Source organism: Myxine glutinosa, chromosome 7, assembly GCF_964187855.1.
Source record: "Myxine glutinosa chromosome 7, kmMyxGlut1.1, whole genome shotgun sequence".
Lineage (NCBI taxonomy): Eukaryota > Metazoa > Chordata > Myxini > Myxiniformes > Myxinidae > Myxine > Myxine glutinosa.
In genome coordinates this window covers 4,935,105-4,950,673 of record NC_136267.1, presented here as the reverse complement: position 1 = coordinate 4,950,673, position 15,569 = coordinate 4,935,105, and the positions used below count along the sequence as shown (strand labels likewise).

General features: G+C 43.4%; 1 protein-coding gene across 1 annotated transcript in view; it reads right to left on the bottom strand.

Moving 5' to 3' along the window:
* Positions 1-214: 214 nt before the first annotated feature.
* SUOX (sulfite oxidase) overlaps positions 215-15,569 on the bottom strand; it is a 101,421-nt gene continuing 86,066 nt past the window's right edge. Inside the window, exon 6 of the mRNA XM_068121704.2 lies at positions 215-1,846. Coding sequence (XP_067977805.1) covers positions 1,418-1,846 — 429 coding nt within the window. The 3' untranslated portion in view covers positions 215-1,417. The remainder of the gene's footprint in view (positions 1,847-15,569) is intronic.

The following is a 15,569-nucleotide window of genomic DNA, read 5'->3' as shown; positions in this document are numbered from 1 at the left end:
ACTTCGTTTTGGCAAGATAATAATAATGAATGAAATGGTCATTTTGTTGTTCCTTTTGGAAAAGTTGCTGCAATCGATTGGTATTGTATTTGTGTTAAACAAGAACAATCCTGAATCTGAAACCGGATTCGTTTTACAAAATGAAACATCTCATGCACCAGTCAAGCCAATTAAACAAGACTATACACCCCAACTTCTCAAAGTACTAATCGCACATGATGCAAATTTCAGTTTATTAATGATAAACAATAGGTATGATGGGACATACCTGTAAGATGGTATCTGTGCAGCCCAACCTGTCATACACCAAGCTTACACTAGCTCTGTGTCAACAATAGATTGATTAAACTACCATTTCACACCCTGCGCACAATGACTATGACCCATGTGTTTGATGGAGAACAAGAGAGCATCCAATGGGACATTACATCAACATATATCCTTCATCTGGCCTTGAATAAGAGGTTACACCGCTGTGGTTTATACTATTATTAACATACATCTGATTATTGATAGCCAATTGTACAAGTCCAATGGCGAATCGATATTAAACATCGTTTTACATGAAATGTTCGTTCATGTAAAATTCCTCCCTCCCCGAAGCCTCATCCTTTTTCTTCTTCTTCCTCCCCTCTCTCTATTTCTCTCTCAGCATCAAGAAGAGGTTTGTCAAATATTCTTAATAAGTGCAATGTAGATGCAATAAGACAAACGATGCACGGGTTAGTGAACGTGGACACTAACACCCTGATCACTCGGGTTAGTGAACGTGGAGACGAACACCCTGATCACACGGGTTAGTGAATGTGGACACTAACACCCTGATCACTCGGGTTAGTGAACGTGGACACTAACTCCCTGATCACTTGGATTAGTGAACGTGGACACTAACACCCTGATCACTCGGGTTAGTGAACGTGGAGACGAACACCCTGATCACTCGGGTTAGTGAACGTGGAGACAAACACCCTGATCACTCGGGTTAGTGAACGTGGAGACGAAAACCCTGATCACTCGGGTTAGTGAACATGGACACTAACACCCTGATCACTCGGGCTAGTGAACGTGGACACTAACACCCTGATCACTCGGGTTAGTGAACGTGGACACTAACACCCTGATCACTCGGGGTAGTGAACGTGGAGATTAACACCCTGATCACTCGGGTTAGTGAACGTGGAGATTAACACCCTGATCACTCGGGTTAGTGAACGTGGAGATTAACACCCCGATCACTTGGGTTAGTGAACGTGGAGACTAACACCCTGATCACTCGGGTTAGTGAATGTGGAGATTAACACCCTGATCACTCGGGTTAGTGAACGTGGAGATTAACACCCTGATCACTAGGGTTAGTGAACGTGGAGACTAACACCTTGATCACTCGGGTTAGTGAACGTGGACACTAACACCCTGATCACTCGCTCTCCGGTGGTAATACAGTTACATGCACATGATGCCAGGCGTTAGCGAGTACTCCCCGAAGATTCCAGATGGGTTCAAAGGAATCGGGCTGCACGTTGTACGAGCTGTCGATGGCCTTGCATACAATGTCCAGCTTTCCACCCTCCACCGGAAGTGGAGCCTGCAGAGTCCACAACTTCCAGGCCCAGGCACGCCCATCCTCCGTTTGTTGGCCTTGGCCATTCCTGTCATCTTCACTGACATATGGTGGCTCGAGCTGAGCGACGTTCCACGTGCACCCACCATCTAAAGAAACGTCTACACGCACCACCTCGCGTCCACCTCCACTCCAGGCATAGCCTCGCACCACCAGCTCACCGTCGTCTGCCGACACCTGCTGCCCTTCGGCAGGCTCCGTAATGGCGGACTGGACTGGCAGCTCCTGAAAAGACCAACAAACAAGATGCTTCAGACTATCTTCGGCCATGATAGATTAAACAAGTACAAAAAGTTTTAATTAAAACAAAAGCCGCGTCGATGTTACACAATGCCTAGATGCAGCTGTGCCTATAACGTCGATGTTATAGGCACAGGACATTCCTATTGATTCGATTACTTGATGTTATTTTTGTGCAAAGTGAAAATATATCTCGGCAATTTCCCGTCTGTTATTTCAGGCGGTGTATGACTGACCATGCCGCGATTTAAAATATATATATCTCGGCAATTTCCCGTGTGTGGCGACACGTGAACGAAGCTATGCTCCTCTCTCCACATTATTGTGACGACGTATAAATTAAATATTTCATCGTGACGATTGTCATCAAATGGACGAATTTTTAATATATCTCGGCATTTTCCCGTCTGTTATTTCAGGCGGTGTATGACCGACCATGCCGCGATTTAAAAAAATATATATCTCGGCAATTTCCCGTGTGTGGCGACGAATTTTTAATATATCTCGGCATTTTCCCGTCTGTTATTTCAGGCGGTGTATGACTGACCATGCCGCGATTTAAAAAATATATATCTCGGCAATTTCCCGTGTGTGGCGACACGTGAACGAAGCTATGCTCCTCTCTCCACATTATTGTGACGACGTATAAATTAAATATTTCATCGTGACGATTGTCATCAAATGGACGAATTTTTAATATATCTCGGCATTTTCCCGTCTGTTATTTCGGGCGGTGTATGACTGACCATGCCGCGATTTAAACAAAATATATATATCTTGGCATTTTCCCGTCTCTTATTTCGGGCGGTGTATGACTGACCATGCCGCGATTAAAAAAAAAAAAATCTCAATGGACTTGAAGTTACAGGCCTTTGAGAATTCATTTCGTTCTATAAAGGGCAACTTTCATCGGATTTTCTTCCCGTTTTTTTTCAACCGAGTCTAAAACTATGTTAGCGACTGTGAAAAATGAAATGATATATCGAATTTGATTTGAAATAAAACTGAGAGAGGAAGACACCACGGGCCTACAAAACAGGCCTCAAAGCTATGCGAGTTAATAAACTGGTGGATATTTGTTTATATGAAGGCTCTCCCAGAATGGGTGCGGGTGGAGCTTTGAGGTTTTGTCTTCTCTGCAAGAACAAGAAGAAGAAGAACAACAACAACAACAGCAGAGGGCACTCTATGACCAGCGTCTGCGACGCGGCTAAAAAGACTTGGATGTTGAGGTGGATGATTTTTACATATGTTGAAGACAAGCATGAAAAGAGAGTTGAGGTGAAGGAGGAAGAGGAGAAGAGAGGCAAAGTCGAGGAATAGATAAAGAACGAAAGATGGGGAGAATCAGGATAATGAGGAGAAAAGGGATGACAAGGAGAAGGGGAAGAAAAGGGATGATGAGGAGAAGGGGAAGAAAAGGGATGATGAGGAAAAGGAGAAGAAAAGGGATGATGAGGTGAAGGGGAAGAAAAGGGATGATGAGGAAAAGGGGAAGAAAAGGGATGATGAGGAAAAGGGGAAGAAAAGGGATGATGAGGAGAAGGGGAAGAAAAGGGATGATGAGGAAAAGGGGAAGAAAAGGGATGATGAGGAAAAGGGGAAGAAAAGGGATGATGAGGAGAAGGGGAAGAAAAGGGATGATGAGGAAAAGGGGAAGAAAAGGGATGATGAGGAAAAGGGGAAGAAAAGGGATGATGAGGAGAAGGGGAAGAAAAGGGATGATGAGGAAAAGGGGAAGAAAAAGGATGATGAGGAGAAGGGGAAGAAAAGAGATGATGAGGAGAAGGGGAAAAAAAGGGATGATGAGGAGAAGGGGAAGAAAAGGGATGATGAGGAGAAGGGGAAGAAAAGGGATGAAGAGGAGAAGGGGAGGAAAAGGGATGAAGAGGAGAAGGGGAAGAAAAGGGATGATGAGGAGAAGGGGAAGAAAAGGGATGAAGAGGAAAAGGTGGAGAAAAGGATGACGATGAGAATCAGGACAGAGATTAAGAGGAGGAGGAGGTGAAAAGGATGATGAGGAGAAGGAGACGTAGAAGAAAAAGAATGATGAAAAGAAAAATAATTACGAAGAGGATGTGGAAATGGAGAAGGATTAGCGCAACAAGAATGCGGATAAAGAGAGGAATAAAGGGGATGAGGATAAGAATAAAGAGGAGGGAGGGAGATGTAGAAGAAGAGGAAGGAGGAGCAGGAAATGATTTATAAGAAGAGGTATAAGAGGAAGAAATATGATTTATAAAGATGGGGGGAACAAGAGGAAGAAAATAACATTTGTGCAACGTCAATATTGAACTTTCCAACGTGATGCCCTCCTCTAATACCTGGTGGCACCTTGTTAAGTCTCTATCTGGAGTATGGTACCCATCCATCCCTTCCCTCTCTTCAAATGGCACCACTTGTGACAAGGCTGAATGCCTCAAATCTGTGTTTGCTTCCACATCTTGTATCTCCATCCGCCTGCTCTCGTTACCCATCCTTCCTAGTAACACCCTTCCAATTCTGTGATTGAGAGTTTGTGCCAATTTCCCACGTGTTCAAACTTTGTGCCCTCCTCCCCTCCCCTTGCTCTCAGCCTTCCCCAAGTCTTCTGTTCCTGCAGATTTCCCTCCACCTTGATGTTGTTGTTCCCCCCGCCCGTTCCCCCACTCCCACCTTTTTTCCTGTTATTTTCATTCTGTTACATCCTCGTCCATTTTGTGTTCCAGCTCTTCCATGAGCTTAGACTCTGCATCGGTAAAATTAAGACGAAGATAAGAGCAATAGGGAAAAGGATGCTGATAAAACAAGAATTAGAGGAAGAAGGCAGAGAGATGAAGAAGAATGGGGAGGAAGCAGGAAGCCCAGCCAGCATACTGACGTTGGTCACAAAAGGATTTCTGACGTTGGTCCGTCATCGATAAAATTGATGTCAATTTGCCAACAGTCACATGGCATACTCGCAAAAGGATTGGGACCATGACAAACATTGTACCAAAGGACAAAATTATGTTGGACGAACGGTGGTGCTGACTGGCCCAACATTAGTGTTAGTTAGGGAAGGTGAATGAGGAGAAAGATGGAGGAGGATAAATATGAGGATGTGGATAATTATAAGAAGGAAGAGGTAAGAGGTCATGTCACATGACTAATGAGTGGGTTAAGAGGTCATCTCATATTCCACAATCTTGTTAGTGAAAAGTATCTTGACCATCATGCTGACAAAAAAAAAAAAACGATGAAAAGGATTCCATTTTCAGAATTTGGTCTGCTCCCAGAACGTCCCGCAAAAATCAAACCCAGACAAGAAAACCAAAGATCACATGGATACTATGAAGCTAAACAGAATTTTTTTTGGGGGGGAGGGGGAGGCAGGGGGAGGAGGTGTATAGTTTGGTGAGGCTCGTATAGGAGCCAACACATACAACATATAACAAAGGGAGTGGGAGTCAAGAGGGGGTGAGAGAAGGAAACACAACAACAGTAGGGAAAAGGGACATTGGGAGATCTGTGGAAGAGAGAGGGCTGGGTACACGGGATAAACAAGATGGATGCAGCAAGAGTTTTCAGGAAAGAAAACAGGGAATTTGAAGGAGATGGATTTGGGGTAGAATAAGGGGGGTATAAAAGATCAAGGTTTTGGATGGGGGAATGGGATGGTGGTGAACAGCCGTTTGAAAGATGTGGAGGGAAGAGTGGAATTGAAGAGAGTGAGGGAGTTTGTTCCAGAGGTGGGAAAATATATGAATGAAAGAGTGAAGCTAAGCAAAGTGTCTTGATTTTGGAAGTTTCCCCAGAAGAGGGTTGCTGGCAGATCTTGTGCGTCCTGCAGGAATATTTGGGGGGGGGGGGGGGGGGGGGGGGAAAGCACAGACAGAGGAAAGGGTGCAATAGCAATGATTCCAAAAACCTTGGTTTCTACAGTGTGAAGCCGAGCGAGGTGTGAGGCAGGAGCACCGGCCCAGAGGGGAGAACAGTATTCCATTGAGCTGCAGATGAAAGGCTTGTATGTGGTGAGGAGCTCAGGTGTGCCAAGGAAGGACTTCACACGACGGAGGATGCCCAGTCGGCGACTGGCTTTGGAGGCCAGCTTGAAAATGTGGTTTTCCCAGGAAAGATCATGGCAGATAGTGAGACCCAAAAGCTTGAGTGACAGAATTCCTTCGAGAGGATTGTTGAGAAAGTAGATGGGAGGGTTGTCCAGTCTGTCTTTTCGGAGAAACATCCTAAGAGTGTGAGATTTGTCAGGATTGAAAGACATGTTCCACTTGTCTGACCAGTTTGGGATTTTATCCAGGTCTTCAAAAAGTGAAGAGTCTGCTGCCTGTCGATCTGAGGGTTAAGATATGGAGCAGCAGAGGGTGGAGTCATCAGCAAAGATATGAAGAGGATTTTCCATAGAGTCAGAGAGATCATTAATGAAGACCATAAAAAGCCCAGGGCCCAAAACACTGCCTTGAGTAACTCCAGCCTGGACAGAAAGAGGAGATGAGAGAATTCTATCCAGTGCCACACGTTGACTACGACCAGAGAGGAAGTCCACAAGCCATGAATGGAGATTTCAATGGATACCATAGGAGGAGAGTTTGGTGAGCAGAGCGGGGTGCCAGACCATATCGAAGGCACGAGATATGTCAAGGGAGACAGCTCTGATTTCCTGTTTGGCATTGAGGACCTCCATCCATTATTGAGGCAGAAGCAGCATGTCCAGAGTAGAATGAACTGGTCTGAAACCACATTGATGATCAGAGATCAAGCCATTTGGGAAGAAAAAGGATTTCATATCCGAAGCAATGATGGATTCCATGACCTTGCTGATTATTGGGAGCAGGCTGATTGGTCTGTAGTTGCAAGGATCTGTTTTTGCACCTTTTTTGTGTAAAGCGGTAATGTTTGCTGTTTTCCAAACTGATGGCAGATTACCTTGAGCAAAAGAGAGGGTGAAGAGAACAGAGAGATGGTGAGATAGAGCGGCAGAGCAGGATTTTAGGACCCGTGGGCTGATGCAGCCTGGTCTAGTTGCAGAATCAGAGTTGAGGTTTGACAGAATCTTCTCCACCTTGTCAGGAGAGAAGGACACAGAGTCCTGGAGCAGCTGCGTTTGACTGGGTAAGGTGGGTACAGAGAGAGATGGGTTTGGGACACAAGATTTTGAGGCCAACACAGAGTTGAGGCATTCAGCTTTTTCATGTGTCGTGTCAGCTGTCCAGCCGTTTGAGGTAAGGGAGGGGATGGAGGGGGAACAAACACGAGAGACAGATTTGACCAGACACCACCAGGAATTGGTGGAGGGAGACAGGTTTGATCGTTCTGTCTTGAGAGTAGAGAGATATTGTTTCCTGGCTCTCCTGAGGGTAGACACACACTTGTTCCAAGCTTTGTGAAAGGAACTGAGATTACCTTCCATTGGACTTGCCTTCCATGAGGTGAAGGCAAGTTGTTTCAGGGCAACTGCCTCACCACAAGATTCAGTGTACCATGGATGGGAGGAAGGGTAAGACAACTGAAGACGAGATGGGATAAATCTGTGCATGAGAGAGAGCAATTTACTTTGGAAGAATTCCCAGGATGAGTTGATGTCAGAGGCAGTAGAGATGGGAGACCAGTCCAGATGATTGATGGCTGCTTGCAGCCCGTGCCAGTCAGCCTGAGTGAAATGCCAGACTCGTCGACACTGAGGAGGCTCTCTGAGAATGGTCAGAGAGATGTCCACTTTAACAAGGAAATGATCAGAAGAACCGATTGGAACAGAAGAAGAACAGCAGACATTTGCAGGGAAGTTAGTCATAACCAAGTCTAGAAGAGAAGATGTTCCGTTGACTGAGATCCGGGTCGGGAAATTGACAGATTGTGTCAGTCCCAATGAGTCACAGAAGTTCTTTGCTGAGGTGCTGTGGCTGGTGAGAGAGGAACCCACACCCAGCCAGCTGGCATGATGACAGTTGAAATCACCATATATGAGTAAGAAAGTTGGGATGAGTTGATAGAAGTTGGTACACTTTGTCGGCGAGTGAGATGTAAATGGAGTCATCACTATTTGTTGGATGGTACAACACACATATAAACTAGAACAGCGCGCAGTAGAGAGTACACCTCTGCCAGGCTGAACAGTTTACGTTTTCTAACCCACTGATACGTCGGATTTAGATCGGGACCTGAACCAAAACCGATTCAGCTTGTTCTTGTCACTTACCCAACTCATCCACCTCGTTATCCACAACTTTTTGAAATATCATACTATATATACAGTCACGTGAAAGAGTAAGTACACCCCATGTAAAGTTTTGACTTTTCCAACATATTTCAACATCCAGCTATTTGATCTTCATTTAAACAATATTGATAGATTAAGGTGATATAACACAACAAATATCATGAAACATTTACATTTTGTAGTCCATTGTATAATTTAAATAAACATAAATGCAAATTTCGCATGTGGAAAAAGTAAGTACACCCCATGAAATGTTTTTTAAAATCTTTTTAACATATGTGGACATATCAATATTTGATCTTCATTTAAACAGTATCTATAGATAAAGGTGATCTAATTGAACAAAAAACAATGAAAAATTGACTTTGCAATAATTTATTCAACAAAAAATTGTTGCACAGCATGCACAATTGCATGCATAGCTTGTTTCAAATCCCCCCACAACATCTCGATGGGATTTATATCCGGGCTTTGACTTGGCCATTCCAGAACCCTCCATTTCTTTCTTTTCAGCCATTCCTTGGTGGATTTACTGCTATGTTTAGGGTCATTGTCATGTTGCAAGGTGCACCTTCGGTTGAGCTTCAACTTTCCGACAGATGGCCTCACATTATCCTCAAGCAACCTCTGGTACAATAAAGAATTCATAGTGGATTCTATGATGGTGAGCTGCCCAGGCCCTGATGCAGCAAAGCTGCCCCAAACCATAATATTTCCACCACCATGCTTTACAGTTGGTATCAGGTTCTTGTGGTCAAATGCTGTCTTTGGTTTTCGCCAAACATGTCTTCTGGTACTGTGGCCAAATAGCTCTACCTTTGCCTCATCTGTCCAGAGCACATTGTTCCAGAAGTGCTGGTCTTTGCCGAGGTGTTCATTGGCAAACCTTAGTCTTGTCCTGATGTTCTTTCTGGACAGCAAAGGTTTCCTCCTGGCACACCTCACATGTCGATCAAATTTGTGCAGCCTCTTTCTAATGGTAGACTCGTGCACTTTGACATCAACAGTGGCAAGAGCTACCTGTAGGTCCCGTGATGACATTCTGGGGTTCTTAGAGACGTCTTTCAGCATCTTGCGGTCTGCTCTCGGGCTGAACTTGCTGGGGCGGCCTGGCCTGAACAAGTTGGCAGTTGTTTGGAATCTTCTCCACTTGTAGATGATCTTCCAGACAGTCGAATGATTGATTTCAAATTGTTTGGAGATCTTTTAAAATCCCTTCCCAGACTCGTAGGCATCTACAACCTTCTTTTTGAAGGCCTCAGAGAGCTCTTTTGATCTCGGCATGGTGACGCCGCACACTTCAACAACAAAGAGCAAACCAAACTAAATGTCTGAGGTTTAAATAAGACAGGTTCCTCCAAGATCCTCTCTAACGATGTTCTAATCATTTGCACCTGAGCTGGTGCACCTGATTCTAATTTTAGGTATTTGAAGTCGTGATAAATGTAGGGGTGTACTTACATTTTCCACATGCGAAATTTGGATTTATGTTTATTTAAATTATACAATGGACTACAAAATGTAAATGTTTCATGATATTTGTTATATTATATCACCTTTATCTAGATAATAATACCGTAGGGACTCGATTTTGTTATCCCTTTTACGCCGCACCCAGTGACCCGATGCCCACGGCACTCATGGATTTACAATCTACGAACCGCGCTCTTTGTTTATCACGTACAGCCAGACTCGAAAAATCTGAATTAGCCGACGTTGGGGCCCAAAAGCATCCGATTAACTGCCGATACGACGCCATCTTACGACGCCATCGTATTGGCGTCTGCTGGGCGAAGGCGAAGAGAGCCGTCCGCTGATTGGACAGTCGAGTGGTGTGAACATGGGTGGTGTGAACCAAATGGTCTTTTTATTCCCTTGAACATTTTAAATTAGGATATATAAGGCAACGTCTTTATCGTCATTTTAATAAAGTTAAATGGAGTGACGTTGCGATACTCGGGGTGCATTGCATAAATCCTCGTAACTCAGAGAGGTGTAGCAGGTGGCGAGACGTAAGGAAGCTTAAAGATAACGAGCTGAAACAGACGAACGATATGTCAATCTCTTTCTACACCGAACGGAAATAAAAGTACGAGAGCTGGAAGGCATGGCCTGAGCACTTCGAGCAGAGAGGACTGATTGGACTTAACTTAAAGAGAAAAAATTGGAGCTTAACGGAAGAAGAAGATCCCATGAGCGCTCCCCTATGCCATCCATAATGGTACACTCTATCCATACACCACATCCTCCCTTCCGTGGATGTTCCACGGGTTTCGGCTAGTCTATCAATATTGTTGAAATGAAGATCAAATAGCTGTATGTTGAAATATGCTGAAAAAGCCAAAACTTTACATGGGGTGCACTTACTTTTTCACGTGACTGTAGGTTTTGTCCATATCACTCAATGGTGAAGAATCACTTTAAAAATTCTCTAATCCAGATCTGGACTCCAATCTTCACCAAAATTGAATAAAGGCTTCCTTGTCACACACCCAACCTGCCCAATAAGTTTCGTCTGAATCGGTCCATAATTTTTTGAGATATCCTGTTCACAATCAAACACAGAAAAACAAACAAACAAGAAATACATCATCAAATTCATAAAGATTAAAATTGATGATCTTAATCAAAGCTCAGGTCAATCAGACGAAAATTGATCATTTTTCAGATGGAAATTGATGATTTTAGAAGTTTTACCTTTTGACCTTATTATAGTTGGTTTCCCTATTAAATGAAGCACGATGCAATTGCTCTTAAATTTTCAGGTGATTCAGATGAAAACTGACGATTTTTCAGATGACATTTGATGATTTTTTAAGTTTTTACCTTGAGTTGATCTTTTGACCTCAAAAATAGCTGCTTTCCCAATTCAATGACCTAATATGCAAATATTGTTCAACTTTCAAGTCAATCAGATGAAAAATGATGATTTTATCAGTCATCTCAAGATGACCTTTGACCTCAAAATCAACAGTCTTCTTTCTCAGTTACCTGTACAACTAGGTAAAGTTTCATGACGATCGGTTTAGAATTGTGACCTGTAGGCAATTGACAGACAGACAGAATAAAAAAGTCGACTGACCAATATACTTGAAAAATCTTCAATTTAGCAAATAATAAATGAGATGGACTGGCACATGATGAAAATTTTTCACTATAACAAACAAACAGGGGTGAAAACAACCTCCATCCACCTTTGGTGGTGGAGGTAACAAGAGGTGGGAGCGGAGGGGAAGCCGTAGCCAAAGGTACTCCTGGGGGTGGGGTGGAGAGAGGGCAGTGCAGGGCGAGTGAGGAGGAGAGTTTTTGATAAAGATAGCCACCCCACCTCCAGGACGAGGCTCAGGTCTATCATACCGGAGGAGGGAGTAACCAGGAAGAGATATTAAGGCATCAGAGACATCTTGAAGGAGGAAAGTTTCTGTTGAGCAGATCAAGTCTGGATTATCAGAAGCAACCTGAATGGAGAGATCAATCAGGTTTGAGTGAAGGCCCCGGATGTTTGAGGTCCATACCGGTAACGAAGATGGAGGGGGAGGGGGCATTGGGTACAAGAGAGGGAAGGGGAAGGTAAGACAAGGGAGTAAAGGGGGAGATAGGGAGAGCTGTTGACAGAGTGTCAGAGATTGCAGAAGAGCAAGGAGAGAGGGCAGGATGAGGAGAAGGATTATAATAATTAGAGTAGGGTGGGTTATGAGGATGATGAGAGGAGGAATTGTGAGGGGCAATATGGGAGGGATTAGGAGGGGTATAACAGAGGAGGAGTTAGGAATTGGTATATTGGAGAAGCTGGGGTGAATTGGCAAGAGAAAGGAGGTTTGGAAAGGAAGAAGCTTGGAGGGGATAAGGGGAGGGGTACAGGGATGTAGTGATGGAATGGGGACAGAAGGGAGTAGAGGGAGGGGACATGGAGTGAGACGCTGGTAAGGGATAGGGTTTGTAGGACACGGGCAAGTAAAAGTAGACGAGGGAACAGACAGGGAAGGGTTTAACACTGAAGATGGACAAAAATAATGATTGATTGAATACGAACAGCCATTGCAAACTGGGTTTCTTGAGATTTTCAAGTCAGAAATACGTTTAAAAACGTTCAGGGGTGGAATGAAGGTGAGTTAAGAGAATAGAGAAAGGAAGAGCTGTAAGAGTTGGAATTTTTAGAGACGGAATGTTTGAAAGATTGATTTGAATGCAGCCTTTTGAAGAGGAAGAAGAGGAGTGAATTATAATAGAATAGAGAATTCAACACGGGAGAAAGAGGAAGTTTAAACATTTTAAAGCACTGTGAAGACCATCTGGGTATTCACCGAAACAAGGGTAGGGAGGCTGGGAGGATGAAGTTGTAGACAGAGGTTCAAAAACAAGAAACAATAAAACCAGATGAACAAGCCAGGTGGAGCGTAACTCAAAAAGGATTGTGGAGGTGTATACAAGTAGTTGGTGTGTGCAGAAGGAGGAACTTCCTTTTTGTATTTTTTATACCTCTGCCCCTGAAGGTGGCCGGAGCCATAATGTTTACGGGTTGTTCGTCCGTCCGTCCGTCCATCCATCCCGGCTAAACCTCGTTTTTCTCAGCAACCACATGTCCAATTTGAGACAAAACTTTCAGGATAGGAGTGAAACCCATGCAGAATGTTTTTATGATAATTGTGACATCATAGGTCACGTGGTATGTCAGCCATATTGGATTAAACGCAAATGATTAAAATATATTTCTCGGAAACCGCTGATTGGAAAAATTTGAAACTTCGTATATTGTCAAGTACTCCCAATGGGGAACAAAAGCACGATAATGATGACATCATAGGTGAAGTGGTATACCAGCCAAAAATGTTTTACTCGAATTCCTTATCCTAAAAATCTGAAATTGCATGCACATGATCTATGACCCATTTGTAATGAATGAATGAATGAATGATCGTTTTAAGGCCATTTTCCCCGCTAGAGCAGGGGTTAGCCTTGCGGGCCCCAGGACAATCATGGTTCCCTGTTTTGAGGCAATGTTTTTATGGCCGGATGCCCTTCCTGACACCAACCCTTGGTCACGCTCTTAGGATGCGCAGGGATACGGTGTACCTATTCTAAACCGGGGTACACACCGTGATCATTCATCCCAGCAAGGTGGTACTCAATTTGCCGACCTCGGAAGGATGACAGGCTGAGTCAACCCCTGGCGTTAATTCAGCGATCGACCGGGATTCGAACCCAGGATCCTAGGATCCCAAGCCGGCACCCTAACCGCTAAGCCAACACCAGGCTATGACCCATTTGTAATGAAATATTAAATTTATGACATCATTGGTCACATGGTTTGGCAGCCATATAGGATTTTACCTGAAACCTCTATAAAAGCATCTTCCCTCAAACCACCAAATCGATTGACTCGAAACATTACATGTGTCATTGACTAGGCATGGCGATTAAAAGATGATCACGAAAACATCATGGGTCACATGGTGTGGCAGCCATATTGGATTGAAGGAAAATATTAAATAATTATATATCTGAAACTGCTTACCTTATCGATGCTAAATTTTACAAATATCATCTAACACCAGTGTGGCATATAGTTTGACAATGATGATGTTGTAGGTCACGTGGTTTGATAGAAAAACCTTGGATAGATAAACGAACCTTATCCGATTAACACAAAACTTCACAAACGTGATCCCCAACCCATACATATGCAGAGTGTACATTTTTAAAGGTCATATGTCACATGGTATGGCAGCAATATTAGCTTGAAAGCCAAAATAAAATAAAAATCCCTTCTCTGAAACCGCTTCACCGATCGATGTGAAACCTGTCATGGCTGGTGAAAATGTGATACTTGAAAACAGCTGAAGGGATTTAAATCAAACTTGTTTATTTTTAGGACATTGAACGATGGCATCTACCTGTTGTGGGACTATGCGGAGGCATATTGGCGACAGTCGCATTGCTCTAGTTTATATACAGTCACGTGAAAAAGTAAGTACACCCCATGTAAAGTTTTGACTTTTTCAACATATTTCAACATACAGCTATTTGATCTTCATTTCCACAATATTGATAGATAAAGGTGATATAATATAACAAATGTCATGAAACCTTTACATTTTGTAGTCCATTGTATAATTTAAATAAACATAAATGCAAATTTCGCATGTGGAAAAAGTAAGTACACCCTTGGCTCTAATAGGTGGTATTGCCCCCTTTGGCAGAAACAACCTCAAGTAGGCGTTTCTTATAACTGTCTACCAGTCTCTGACATCGACTGGGAGAAATTTTTGCCCACTCCTCCATGCAGAATTCTTTCAGCTGTGCGATGTTTGAGGGGTTTCTTGCATGCACAGCTCGTTTCAAATCTCCCCACACAATCTCGATGGGATTTAGATCCGGGCTTTGACTTGGCCATTCCAGAACCCTGCATTTCTTTCTTTTCAGCCATTCCTTGGTGGATTTACTGGTATGTTTAGGGTCATTGTCATGTTGCAAAGTCCAACTTTGGTTGAGCTTCAACTTCCGACAGATGGCCTCACATTATCCTCAAGCACCCTCTGGTACAATGAAGAATTCATAGTGGATTCTTTGATGGTGAGCTTCCCAGGCCCTGATGCAGCAAAGCTGCCCCAAACCATAATATCTCCACCACCAAGCTTTACAGTTGGTATCAGGTTCTTGTGGTCAAATGCTGTCTTTGGTTTTCGCCAAACATGTCTTCTGGTACTGTGGCCAAATAGCTCTACCTTTGACTCATCTGTCCAGAGCACATTGTTCCAGAAGTGCTGGTCTTTGCCTATGTGTTCATTGGCAAGCTTTAGTTTTGCCCTGATGTTCTTTCTGGACAGCAAAGGTTTCCTCCTGGCACACCTCCCATGTAGATCAAATTTGTGCAGCCTCTTTCTAATGGTAGACTCGTGCACTTTGACATCAACAGTGGCAAGAGCTACCTGTAGGTCCCGTGATGATATTCTGGGGTTCTTAGAGACTTCTTTCAGCATCTTGCGGTCTGCTCTCGGGCTGAACTTGCTGGGGCGGCCTGGACTGAACAAGTTGGCAGTTGTTTGGAATCTTCTCCACTTGTAGATGGTCTTCCGGACAGTCGAATGATTGATTTCCAATTGTTTGAAGATCTTTTAAAATCCCTTCTCAGACTCGTAGGCATCTATAACCTTCTTTCTGAAGGCCTCAGAGAGCTCTTTTGATCTAGGCATGGTGACGCCGCACACTTCAACAACCAAGAGCAAACCAAACTAAATGTCTGAGGTTTAAATAAGACAGGTTCCTCCAAGATCCTCTCTGATGATGTTCGAATCATTTGCACCTGAGCTGGTGCACCTGATTCTAATTTTAGGTATTTGAAGTAGTGATAAATGTAGGGGTGTACTTACTTTTCCCACATGTGAAATTTGCATTTATGTTTATTTAAATTATACAATGGACTACAAAATGTAAATGTTTCATGATATTTGTTGTATTATATCACCTTTATCTCTCAATATTGTTGAAATAAAGATCAAATAGCTGTATGTTGAA